The 13967-nt window shown below is 36.0% G+C and overlaps 1 protein-coding gene across 4 annotated transcripts in view; it reads right to left on the reverse strand.

Annotated features, from left to right (window-relative positions):
- Window positions 1-13967, reverse strand: part of Robo1 (roundabout guidance receptor 1) — a 408161-nt gene that overhangs the window by 21463 nt on the left and 372731 nt on the right. For all 4 annotated transcript variants that reach the window (XM_071615134.1, XM_071615132.1, XM_071615133.1 and 1 more), the window contains 3 exons: window positions 12560-12704; window positions 8669-8917; window positions 178-584 (listed from right to left, as the gene is read on the reverse strand). In XM_071615134.1, the coding sequence (XP_071471235.1) occupies window positions 178-584; window positions 8669-8917; window positions 12560-12704 (801 nt within the window). The remainder of the gene's footprint in view (window positions 1-177; window positions 585-8668; window positions 8918-12559; window positions 12705-13967) is intronic.

The raw sequence follows: 13967 nt of genomic DNA on the forward strand, positions 1-13967 counted from the left end.
GACGAAAAAAAAAGGAAGGAAAGAAAGAAAATAATACAAATAAATCATATTCTTGGACTTTGATTTCCTTACTCAATTAAAAAAGAAAAGAAAAAGTGGTTATAAATTAGACACCAAACCATAGGTGCTAATCAGCACTGAGCTTTCTTTGTGGCTTGGGGAAACTGCCCGACTTACCACCAGCATCCTGCATCTGCCTTCGCGCCACTTTCAGACCAGCATACTCTGCGGCCGCTGCCACTGCCTGGGCAAAATCAGCATCAGTGAAAAAGGAGCCATCGGAAGAACTAACACTGGAACGCCCACTGGAGATGTTGTCCTCCTCTGAGGCTGAACCCCAGCCGTTGATCATGGACCCAGTGACAGAGCTCTCCAGGTCCCCAACACTTGAGGCAGGGGTCTGCTCAAGCCCACGTAATAAAAGCCTTCTAGTTTGCATTTTGGCAACTTCCATGTCGGCTTCATCTTCTTCCTCTTCTGGAGCATCCGTATCCATATCTGAGACCAGGGGTCCTGAAATGTAGCCATAGGTGTGCGGGGGAGAAATCGGCCGCGGAGGTGGAGGAGGACTCGCTGGCTGCCTTCTGCATGAACAGGAATAAAGAGCAACAGCTCAGCTCATTATCTAAGTCAGGACACAAGGAAGCAACCAGAAATTCACAAGGAAACTGATTTGATCTTTGCTTCTGTTGAGCTGATTTGCACAGAGGAAGTAAAAAAAAAAATGCTATAAATCTTTTATATCCGAGTTTGATTTTACTTTGGGTTGTATCTCACTTAGGGGCTTCCCTGCAGTACATTTTATTCAAGTTTTATAGAAATATACTCAGCTAAGTCTCATGTTTATCGGTTGAATTGAAAAGTTTATAAAAGTTAAAATAGGAAGTGATACATATTTTAATGTTTTTATTAGTGCATTATAATTATACACAATAGTGTGGTTCATTGTGAAATATTCATGTATGCACCTATAACATAAGTTTGTTCCACTTCATTGATTATTACTCTTTTGGGGAGCATCTACCTTTGTATTTGTCCTACAGACTTTCCAAATTATCTATAGCTTATTATTGCCAAAGACAACATTCATTCATCCCCAATTCACTCCAAAAACATTCATTTCTTTCCCTTTCCTTTATTGCCACTCTACTATTCCAAGTGAACGAAGTCAATTCAACTAGACTATAAACAGTAAAATTTCATAGAATTAACAAAAACATATTCAGCACATAACACAATTCCTTTCATATTTTAATATGTATGTAACATATATGTATTAAATAATACTATATATTCATTTTAAAAGCTATGGGACCCAAGAGCGATTTTTCTCTAATTTACTCATTTATGAGTTTAAATGAAGGTGATTGGCTGTTTTAAACTTCCTTGGTTTTCCTGTTATTCTATCTATCTCTTTAATAACATGCTTAAAGGTATTTTTTCTAATGACCTGAAATTAGTTAAGGATCAAAACGGAGGGTAAAATTAAGTAGTATCCCACAGTCTTAGTTCACAGATTAACTGATGTTTCAGCCACCTCTCCACAGGCTTGAAGAACATCAGTTAAAAGTAGTCTTTCTGCCAATACTACCCAATCTACTCCAGTGAATATAAGATGACTGAGAAGATAGAGAGCATTTGGACTTAAGTGAAAGAAAAGTCATGGAAAGGTGTTATTCCCAAGGGAGAAGAATACCAAGAGAGTAGCACCTAATTAAGAGCATGCTTGCAAAAAAGGGAAACACAGACACACAGTGATGCTCAGAAGATGCCAGGTCAAAGATGGGACACAATGGGGGGACTATCATGCAGAAGGTTCATGACAGCACCTCATCAGATCCTGCACTCCTGATTTCATAGAATTAAAAAACACAGATTCAGCACATGACAGTTAAAATAAATGATAATTATTTTAAACAAAACAAGTAACTCACTGAGCACATATTTTGTATCTAAGCATATCTTACAATGTTATCTCAATTCTCGGAGCAATTTTCTGAGTTACTTTTTAAATTATCATTTTATATATGAGGATATTGAAATTCAGAGGAATTAAGGATTTTCTCAAAGTTCTTAAAGTAGGGTGTCTAAAATGCAGAATTTAAACTCAAATTTTGCTTCCAAGATCATGACCTTCCTTCCTTCTAGGAATGGTATTAACACACACACACACACACACACACACAATGTATGCCAATAGAGGTGTGTGTGTGTGTGTGTGTGTGTGTGTGCATGTGCGCGCACGCCAGGAGAGGTATGTTTCAGTTATAGTTGAATTAAAAACATAAGAAACAAAAATAACATGTTTTAGTAAAGGACTATGTGTATATAAGTGTACATTATTACACATTTTTTATATGTTCACACATGTAGGGTTCTTTAATATAATTCATCATTTTTCATTTCTGGGTGGTTTGTAATGTGTCTGTGTGTGGCACTAGAAGAAATATGAAAAATGTGCCAAAGCTGGAGTTATTTAAGAGATTAAAATGGATAATTGTTTCAATGTGGATTCTGTCATACACATAGGAGGAAAACCTTTGTTTAATTTGGAATGCAATAAAATAGCATACTTAAAAGTTAATTTGCAGCCTTTGTAAGCATGCACATCCAAAATACCACAAGAAACTTCTTTTTTTTTTTACAGTCATGTAAGAGTTTTTAGTACAAAGGGGACTGTTTTGACCATCAATAAAGGGATGTAGAATGGCCAGCTTCCCTGTGAAAGGATGCCAGCATTGCTGTTTGGATAATTCACATTCTGTAGAGCAAAAATGTTAAACAAGGGCTGTCTTTTAACTACTACCAACACGTGCAAATTCTGAGGAAAGACAGGAAAAAAAAATGTATTCAAACCATCTGTAAATAAGGCCATCCCGGGGAATGTGTGATAAACATGTACAGTTTGAAATATGTAATATATTCTACTTGAAAACAAAAAGCTATTTCGAGATGCTGCATTCAAGTGGGGCTTGTTGCAAACGAACCTCAACCTTTTAGATTCCTCCCCCTGAGGGGTTTCAGCATCTTCTGAAATAATGTACAAGTATATGACTGTGACTCACAACACTCTAGGCTCCTGCGAAAATGATGCCTTCATAAATATGTTCAAGAAAGAAAGGGGTGATTCCATTAATTTATGAAAGCAGGTGTCTCTACAGTTCACCATATAGCATGTACCAGGCAAAAGACAAAAGGGGAAAAAAACCCCATACCTTTCAAATCCTTTTTTCTAACACTAGTGTAGTTTCAATTTTTTTGTATAATCAACTATTACCCAGTTTGTAAAAAGACAAGATATTTAATTTTCCTTTACCTTCTTTCTTTCTTTTCCTTCTAACAATATCATATTCAACTTGTCTGTATGAAAAAACATCAGACAATTTTCTACTTCATACATGAAAACTATTTTTGCTGTTCAAGGTATTTTTATTATTAACTGCAGTGAATGCAATAGTGTAATTTTTTTGAAACAATATGTATCAGTTTAATTATATTATTTTCATTGTTCTTATATGAGAAAAAGAGAAGGGTTGCCACTATGTTAGTCATTTAGTTTATCTAATTTTAGACAATATGGAATATTCTAGAAGCTCATAAGAAGAAAATTGCAATATTAATAATAGTGCAAGCCTTTAAGGCTTATAAAATTATTATTGTGGTATTATAATACTTTTTTCATTAACTTTTTGTTATGTATATTGTAATATTTACATATGCCCCTAATCAACAAGCATAAAATAATGTATTTATTTATTTTTTTTAAATTTTTTAGTTACACATGGACACAATATCTTTGTTTACTTTTATGTGGTACTGAGGATCAAACCCAGTGCTGCACATGTGTGAGGCAAGCGCTCTGCCACTGAGCCACAACCCCAGCCCCAATGTATTTATTCTTTAAACATCTATTGTGCCTCTATTATTGTGTGGTCCCTACTAGATTTTGAGACTAAGGATTATAAAGATTCAATTTTAAGGCATACATACTGAATACAAACTAACTATACATATCTGGGCCAGAGATGACCTCATTTTTCAGAATACCCATAATAATATCTGTAAATTCAAATGACCTTCTGAAACGAGAGAGGGAATTTGGTTCTACATTGTTACATCAGGATGAACTTTGTGACTGCTTTGACCAATAGGCTATAGAAGGAGTAAGATTATGCCCCTATCCCGAATATAGTACTAAACTGATCTGAAAACTTCCTCTTTCTGCCTTCTTTGAAACCAGCTGACATGTTAAAAGTGTCTCTATCCTGAAACCTTATATTATGAGAAGCCCAGGCTATGTGATGACACTTTGGAGATGGAGGCTGAGGAATATTGGGACATCAGATATGAGGGATAAAACTAACTTGGCAGGAGATCTTACCCCCACAACCAGGCGAAAGTCACGTAGATTAGAGATGAATTGTCCAACTGAATTTTTTCAGAATCCCAAATTCATGGGATTGTGAATAAAATAAAATGGTTGTTATAGGTCACCAAGTTTTAGAGTAGTTTGTTAGACAGCAATAGAGATAGGAATTCAGACACTATGTTAGAAATTCAGCTGAATAAAATATACTTCTTATTTGAACTTGTAGTCCAGTGGAAGAGACCAACAATTCATTATGTGTGCAATCATAATACATTAAGTCAGCACCCTAATGGGGGCTATATACGGTGTTGTGGGAATACATATAACAGGCTCCCATCCCTTCATTGTGGTATTAGGGAAGGAGAATCTGCCACTTAATTTTGAGTTTAAAGAATACATAGGTGTTAGCTCTGAAAAAGGAGCAGATAATAGTGTTCCAGGAAGTTGGGCAGAATGTGCAGAGACCTTGAAGTGAACAAGAACTGTTCTTCTTCCAGGAACTGGAAGAAACTTAAGAGTAAAACAATACTTTCATTGATGGGGGTGTGGCAGTGGGCAAGGATGAAGCCACAGAGGGGTCAGATCACAAAGGGTCTTGATTGCTACATTAAGGAATCTTGTCTTTATTTTAAGGGGAATGGGAAACCATTGTGAGATTTCAAGCATTGATGAAACTTGATCAGCATTGCATTTCAGGAAAATGTCTCTGTACACCCTGCTGCAGGGGCACAGTTTGAAGAAGGGACAGGGTCAAAGGCACTGAGACCACTTAGCAGAACATTACTGTAATGCAGGCATGAGAAAATGGCTGCTGGAACAAGAAAAGTGCATTTATGCCTGAATATATGTGCTTCTCTCAGAGTGATATTTAGGCAGTAAAAATCTGCAGGAATAAGTACTGGGATATATGGGTCTGAAGCTCTAGAATGAGACCTGTAGAGAAATAGCTATCTATCTCTAATGATTGCATCATTAGAGAAGTGGCAGGATGATAAGAAACAGAAGTCATTGACTGATGGGACTGATGTTTGAATAGGTAAAAGGATTGAGAAGAGGCTTCACTCAAGGACTTAACTACAGATGAGAGTCCAACACTCTATCTAGTCTCAACAGGGTAGGCACAATTTAAATGCCAACATTAGGGAATGAGCTACATAAATTACAGTATCTATTTAACCCAAGTGTCTACACTGAAAGTTACCAACAGAGAAAAATACACTGTTCAGCGAAAAGAGTAACTTGCAAAATAATACTGGCAAGCTACAAATTCAACACAATGTGAAAACAGGTAGAGATGAAAGATTGAAAGGATTTTTACTGAGCTCTGAACAGTGTCTGCTTCTGACTATATAGATCATTGGTACTTTATATTTTCATTTTGCTTATCTGTATTTTTAAAATGTCATACAGAGTCTATAGTCACCATTTCAAAAGCACTAACAGGATTTTCTTTTTTTAATGGGCTCACACCACCTTTTTATTAGTGTCCAGTGTTATTTCCAGCAATGATCCTGGAAATAAAATTCATAATTTCTTTATAGACTGAAAATAAAAAAACTTAAAAGCTAAAACTAGTTAAATTCACTCTAAGTGCTGCAGGTACTTGGTGTCTTTCTCAATCACATCTGTATACTTCAAGATCATACATGTATTTGTCACCCTATAACAGTAGAAAGTAGGTCATTTTCAGTATCAGATTCCAGCCATCATATACTGGGGTGGGGGAGTGGGAAAATCTGTGAATGCAAAGACATGAGTAAGACATGAATTCTGACATCAGAGAGCTTTGAATTTAAATACAGCATCAGATAAACAAATAGGAAATACTAAAGCAACAAGAAAACTGATTAACTGAGATGGGAACAGAGCCTTATGATGATGAAAAAGAAGACTGGTGGATTTCTGCCAGTCCATCAGAGGAAAGCTCCACGGAGTGTTTCTGAGCAGGACTTGGAAAGATGAAGAATGCTTGCCAAGCAACCAAAAAACAGCACATCCTAGACCAGGATGTTGGGTGAGTTTAAGATAAACTTAGAGAATTTCAAACAGACTAATTAGAAATATTGTGGGAAGGGAAAGAGAGGACGGTCAGGGGCTTTGAGTGCGGGGCTTCATAGGAGGACTGGAAATGGGGGAAACAGATCCAGACTTCCATGCAATGAAAGAACATTTGAAGGTAAAGAGAGAAAGGAAAGAAAAATGGATATCATTTCAAGAGTATGGGAAAATTCCAAGGGATAGGGATTGGGGCCCTGGTCCAGTAGCAACAGAAATGGAAACAAAGGAACACAATCGTGGGCTATTTTGGAATTAGCATTAAAGGGAAATGGTAAATATTTTAATTCATAGATGGTATGAAGACAAAAGATGAGGCAGAAGGATAATTCAGCTTATTTCCAAATATCAAAGGTATTTTTTATGCTTTTGCCTATCCCCTTGGTATATAAATAAGTAGCCATTAAAGTAGGACAAGGAGCAAAGATGATCAATTTGGGTTTAGACATGTGGAGATGTCCAAGTGAAAATATCATTGTGACACACAGGGAAAAGGTCTGGGCTGGCTAAATAAATTTGACAGCCATCCGAATATAATTGTCAAATCAAGTGATGGGGTGATACACAAGGAGGAGGACAAAAGGGAACTATTATTTGCTGAAAACTTACCCCTCTGCAGGTACTTAACATACATTATCTCATTCAATTCTCATAACAATTTATAAAACTGCCATCATTGCAGAGAGCTCAAGAATAATAAGGACAAAGAAGTCTTTAGATTTTAGCATTAGGAAGTTACTTTCAGCAGACAGATGGAAACAAAAAGTGTAGAAGCTAGGACACAGTGGGCAGAATTGTAGCCAGGAACTGGGAAGGTGGAGGTGGCTGAACCACAGTCAGCAGTAGGCGAGTCTGTAACTGGGAGAGAAGGCTAAGGAAAGTTTACAAGCCACATAGTTAATAGAGAAAGAAGGGAGGATTGAAGGGAGAGCCTATGGCTGTAATGTCCAGACAGATGACAGGAAACTCATATTTGTTTTTTTGTTTACAAGGAAGGTAAAAAGGATTACAAAAGGAATAATTAAAAAAAAAAAAAAAAGGTTAGTCAGGAGGAAGATCTGGAGTCCCAGAGGCCACACAGAGGAGAGTGGAAGGAAATAGGTTACTTGAGAGAACCAAAGAAGCTTAATGGTCTCTGTTCGTCTCTCATTTGCTTCTAATAAGAGTAGCTGAGATGGCTTGTGATGCTAATAGGAAAGAAAGACAACTTATTTGCTCTCAATCTTCATGAAGTTCAAAGGTTAATACTATTTAAATATATGGCAATCCAAGTTTCCCCTTGTCACACAGGGAAAGGTTTAACTACTTCCTTCTGTTTAAGAAGTATAGGATTTGAATTTGGTAATAACTTCTTAATGACAGAATTGTTAGCAAACACTGCAAATTCTATCTTAATCTGCAGAATAAAATTCAAACAGCACAAACCAGGATTTGTTATTCATTCAAGAATATTGAGGGAAAATCTTCTGAGGCAAATGATATACTCGATTTCAAATGATATTAGGAATATGGAAAGCAATAGACACATATTATAATGTGTCAAGGGCAATAAAATAGTACAAACAATATCATCAACAATGAAAGATGAGCTAACATGATACAGTCATAGCTTTTATGTGGTAGAAATGACAACTGAAGTCACAGATAACAAAAATATGTATTGGATGATGATGTTCACTAGGGTAAAAAGTCTAAACACACACACCCACACCCACACCCACTCACACATTTTGTGTAGTAACCTGGATAAAATAATCCCAATCTATATCAAAGTAAAGGTATCTGAGGTCAACATAAAATGAACACACCAAACTCATTCATTCTACTATGACATTACAGCTATGAAAGAACAAATCATTATGTGGAACTCAATTTTAGAAGATAAGAGAAAAATTTGTTTTTCTAAAGAAAGAAGTGGTTTGCTCATGCACAAGGAAAGTTAAAGTACAAAAAACACCCACCAGCAATAACATGTCATGAGACTAGCAGGCCACATGTACATGAATGTAATTATCATAAGTGGGTGAGTATCAATGCCCATTATTTTATGGTTGCAAGTGCCCTGGGATCTATTAATCTAATGTCATGGTCAACAGTATTACTGATATGTCCTTTATCAGGCTTTACTGTGGGAAAATACTCCAAGAAAATGCTCATGTGATTTGAAAACTACTTCATGGGACAGCACTCAGTAAGTAGTGGAAATGATCTGATTCTGCTAAAATTTATTTCTAAACCACATACCGCCTGTCAGGTGGGTGCTGCATATGGCCAATCTCCTCTGGGCAATCCTGCAACATGGGCTGGAGTTCTTCCTGTGGGGACGGGGTCAGAGTGGCAGTTGACTGATGGCTATAGGACACGGCAGCTGGAGAAGAAGCTGCTCCCCGCACAGGAGGTGTGGGGCCTCTTTCATCTTCCTCCTCTTCTAATTCATCCTGCTGCAAATACATCCGTGCTGGTGGTACAGGACATGGCATTTCTTGATCATAGCTGAAACAACATGTTATGTGTTACTATGAGAACATGCTGACTTACTTCAGTTTCTCCCAATAAACTATTGCTATAGTAAGTGGAATGTCAGCTTTGACTTGTTTTCAAATATGAAGAGAGAAATGAATTGTGGAAGAGCTTAATGAAGAAGAGGAAAAGGAAAAATTTTGTACAAAGACTTCTAGTTTGGATGAATGAGCAAACTGCTAGGCTACTTGATCACAAAGAAAACAGAGGAAAAGAGTTACACAGAGAGAGACAGTGGGATTAGGAAAGCAAAAGAAGATACAAAGCAACCACATGATTTGAACATCAACTTTCCGGAGCTAATGTAATCAATTTAGGTGGTAGAGAATAAACAAGAGAGATGTAATGAAATTACAACTTATATAATGCAATACGTCACTGCCCTGCTAATTCTTCTAAATCATAGTAAGGATTCATTGTTTTAAAAAGTCTGCTATCATAAAGGTTTTTGAAGTATTAACATATACTATTTTTCTCTGCAAGATTGTAACTTATTATCAGCATATTATTCAGGCTGAGAAATCATAAAGAAACAATAAAGAAATCCACTTAACATAGTTTAATTTAGTATATATCAAATGTACTTAGTATGTTCTATTCCTCCAGTGCAACATATGCTCAAGAAGATTCAAAGATGGCATTGCAGATAGTCTGATGATGAAGTTCTAGACCCTGAGCAAAGGACTTTCTAAATGCTTTCAAAGGGAGAGATACTGGAAACAACTTACATAGTTCAATAGGACTCTCTTTTGAAAATGTAAATAGATCATTATTTCTTCAGTTGGGCACAAAATGAACTGGTTGGTTTGCATTTAGGATGGTAAGTGAAAAATACAACACCCCTAAATAATTAAATGCTCTTCTGCTCCTGGGCTAGATCTGGGTAGGAGACAAGATAAATCTGGAGAGTACTTACACTTTTCTATTTTATCTTATCCCAGGAATATGTTTAATGATTAGAATGACAAAGATGTACTGCATTATATAAACTGTTTGATTACTGCTCTCTCTTATTCGTTCTCTACCACCCCACCTTGTTTACTTTACCTTAGGAAAACTGATGCTTAAATAATGTGGTTGCTTTTTATCGTTTTTTTTTTTTTTTTTTTACTTCCCTAATCCTCCTACCTCAATTTTTGTAACTCCTTCTTATGTTTCCTTTGTTATCAAGTAGCCAAGCAATTTGCTCACCCATCCAAATTAGTAATCTTGAAGAGAATTATTCCTTTCTCCTCTTCATTAACCTGTCCCACAATTCATCTCTGTTCTACCTATAAGGACTCTCCTACAATCTGTTCCCTTGTTTTCATCTGTTGCATGTCCTACTGCAATAATCTTTTAATTGATCTCTTTGCCGCCAGTCACTCCTTGCTTCACCATGGTCACATTGTTCCAAAATTGCTTTACTATAATACAAGTCACTGTCAGGTCATTCATTTGCTCCAAGTAATAAATGGCTCTCTAATTGCTTAGAGAATAAAATAAAAATGCTGCAGCAAGGCATTTGAGTATCGGCATAATCTGGCTTACGTTTGCCTTCCCAGTTTTCCCACACCCTGCCATGTTAGTTCTGCAAAAGTCCATATCTCTGCATGGTCCCAGGATCCATAAAAATCCCTGCTCTTAATTGATTTATCATTTTCAAGGTGAAAAACACCTATCAGCAGATTAGATTCATTCTTCGCAGGTAAAACAAATCTTTCTCTTTGGGGAGTAGTTGTATATCCTGTAGTGTTTTTTTTTTTTTTTAATCTACAATAGCATATTTTATTTTAACCCTTTTTAGTCAACTAAAATAGAAGAAAATATTCTATTAAAATAGCCTGGAAAACAAACTATTATGACCAAACTTATCTTCACTATTTGCAGATTCTATATTCGCAAATTCACTGATTCAGGGAATTTGAAACCCCCATATCAATACTAGTGATGTTTTTGTGGTCATCTTCACACATACAAAAAGACGCCAAAAATTTGAACCACCTGACATGCATGTCCCCAGCAGAAGCAAAACAAGACAACAAATACTTTCTTTTGTCAGCTCTCACATCCTTTGAACAGTTGATTTAGGGCCACATTGCTTGAAATTTTCTTGCTTAATATCAGTGATTTCCCTGTTAAAAATGGCACCCAGAGGAAATGTTAACATGCAGCTTGGCACTCCTAACTTAAGAGGGTTGTGATGTGCCTAACAGAGAAAATGCATCTGTAACAGATGCGTTTTCTCAGAAATGACACTATATTAATGAAAAATATATATTAAATAAAGGTGCTTTAAACAAAACACACATTAAAAAAAGGCCTCAGATCAACAAAAATGTTGTGACCTGAGGCTCAAAGAATCTAACCCTGTATTTCCCCTAGAGACAAATGGTTCCATATTCACTAATTCAGTGTTCACAGTAACTTTATAAAACATAACTACTATGGATAATTGGAATCGCCTGTTAACATTTTTGTAAAAAAATTTTACTTAAAAATATATGTTATTTAAAAATTATTAAAAAAGAGAAGCACAGAAGTTTTGTTTTCTGCGCACAGCTGGGACTGCAAAACACTTTTTTATAAGAATTAAAAAACAAAGCCTTTATTTCTATAAAGTCATTGAAAAGACTATTTCCAAGTAGATTTCTTTTTTTTTTTTTGTAGTTAATTCTCTAAGTCAAGAGAATTCTCTGCTTTTAATCTCACTACTAAAGCAGCTGTTTTGTTTTGTTTGAGCTATCATATCCAATTATAAAGATTCTGGAATGAGAGGAAGCATTCTAACTTTTCATTTTTTCATGTGGACTATTTGTTCTTGTTAAATCCTTCTGAGAAATAATTCAGGGAAGTTTAAACCTCTACAAGTAATTTTCAGCATAATGTGATAATAGCTAAGAAAAAAGTAGTCTCCAGAAATTGTGGTATGTAAATCCACATAATTATTTTATGAAAACTTAACAATGTGTCAAAGAAATTCCAACACAGTCATGTATCACTTAACTATAGGAACACGTTCTAGGAAACACCTTGTTTGGGGATTTCATGACTGTCTGAACTTCAGAGTAGATTTAGACAAACTTCCATGGCATTGAACACAAACCGGGCTAAATAATATAGCCTATTGCTCCTAAGCTCTGAACCAGTATATCATCATACTTAATACTGAAGGCATCTGTAACACCAGGGGAAGTAGTCATCTAGGCACATCTAAGTATGGAAAAGATACAGTAAAAATAAAAGACAATGGGAATTTTTCAGCTCCATTTTAATATCATGGGAAGAGCATCATATATGTGGTCTGACATTGACTGAATTGACCTTATGCAGTGCATGACTATTTTGAAAATCACCAAATCATACGTGAAATTCTATACATACAATCTCAAGATTTCCTGTGTGTGTGTGTGTGTGTGTGTGTAATTCCCAGTTCCTAAAGAAGTTTCTAGAGCACTAATTCTTTTATGGGCATCCCTGAGGAGGGTTTTAAAGTGCTACTGATCAGCATTGTGTTATTTAGAGATAACACTGTGAACTTCAGGAGTCAGTCTCCTCTTGGCAGTATAGTGTAACAACTACTTGGGTGGGTATAAGCAAATCTTTTATACCATTCACAGGTGATGTTCCGCCTACCTTTCATCTACAGAAATACTGTACTCTTCACTGTTGCCATGGGGAGGAGGATGTGCCGGGGGAGGAGGAAGCAGGTCTGCCCAGTTCATGCCACCCTGTTTGGGAACCTTGGGTGTCCGTGCCCCTTTCTTGTGCCCTTGACTTCCTAGAGAAGAAATGAAGTACAAGTCTTTTATTCCTGGCCTTTAATTTTTTTTCCTATTATCCATGATTAATTATTTTCTGTGAATATGATCTTATAATTTATTCAGGTATATAGAGATAAACACACTTTTCTTCATTAATTTTAAACAGAATTTTATAGAAGAGAAGAAGCAAAGAATTCCCAAGTTTAACTGTAGAACACATAGCAAAAAAGCAATAAAACCATAAATGAATTTTACAAGTCATATCATTAATAGTGATCTTCCTACAGTAATTAATTGCATTATGGATTATCATCTAAAACAAATGAGCTGTAGACATATTTTCTGGAGTGCCTTTCTATTATTTAATTGCTGAAACCTAAAATACAATATGATATAGATACGATCTATTAGAGTTCCACTGTTGCATTAAATCACTGAATATATATAATTTGTACTTGTCCATTGAAATGTTTTGGGCACAATGAAATTATTAGTTTTCTTCAGAAAGGCAGATACAGATGAGAATAAATGCTGGAAGAACTAATATAACTAATGACAAAAGAAGCCAAAAAATGCTCTTAGAAAGGGACAGACATCTTCTCAGCTGCTGTTTCTATAAAATTGTGGCTTATAGTAAAATAATGTTGCTGAATGTTCTTAATAGTTTGAAATAACCCAATTCTTCAAGAGCTACAGTTTTCCAATTTTAGATTTGGTGTATTCTTTGAACACCATAGATGCATATGTTCCCTTTTTAAAACCTCAGGTCAAAAGGTATCTGGGGATAAAGTTCTCCCCCTGAATATATTTTAGAATCATATTTATATTATAGACAATAATTGTTAATTACAATTGAATTATAATTGATTTTTCTCATGTTATCCTTTAATATCAGTGAATTATCTTGATCTTTTTTTTTTTTTTAATCCTAACTTAAACAGCTACACGTCACCCTGCAAATGACACAGGTCATAGCTTACTCAGTGGCAGTGGGACTTTTTTTTTTTTTTAAGTCACTTGGGAATTTTCTAACGGCAGTGTTTGTTATGCCAGATGCTCTTGTCTTGATATGTTACAACACCAAGTGTGGGCTGAGGAACAGGCTGTTACTAATAAACTGTGACTCCAGCCCTGAGCCTGGGTGTCTCTGTTCTCTGTCACTCGGTTGTTATGTACTGGGGTGACTGTGCATGCGTGACAGAGTTGACATAGGCCAGTGTCTTCCTCTGGATTTCCTGAGACACATGCATGGTAGCAACTCCACCTGACCGAGTGGCTTG

This window comes from Marmota flaviventris, chromosome 8 (genome assembly GCF_047511675.1).
Source record: "Marmota flaviventris isolate mMarFla1 chromosome 8, mMarFla1.hap1, whole genome shotgun sequence".
In the NCBI taxonomy this organism is placed as follows: domain Eukaryota; kingdom Metazoa; phylum Chordata; class Mammalia; order Rodentia; family Sciuridae; genus Marmota; species Marmota flaviventris.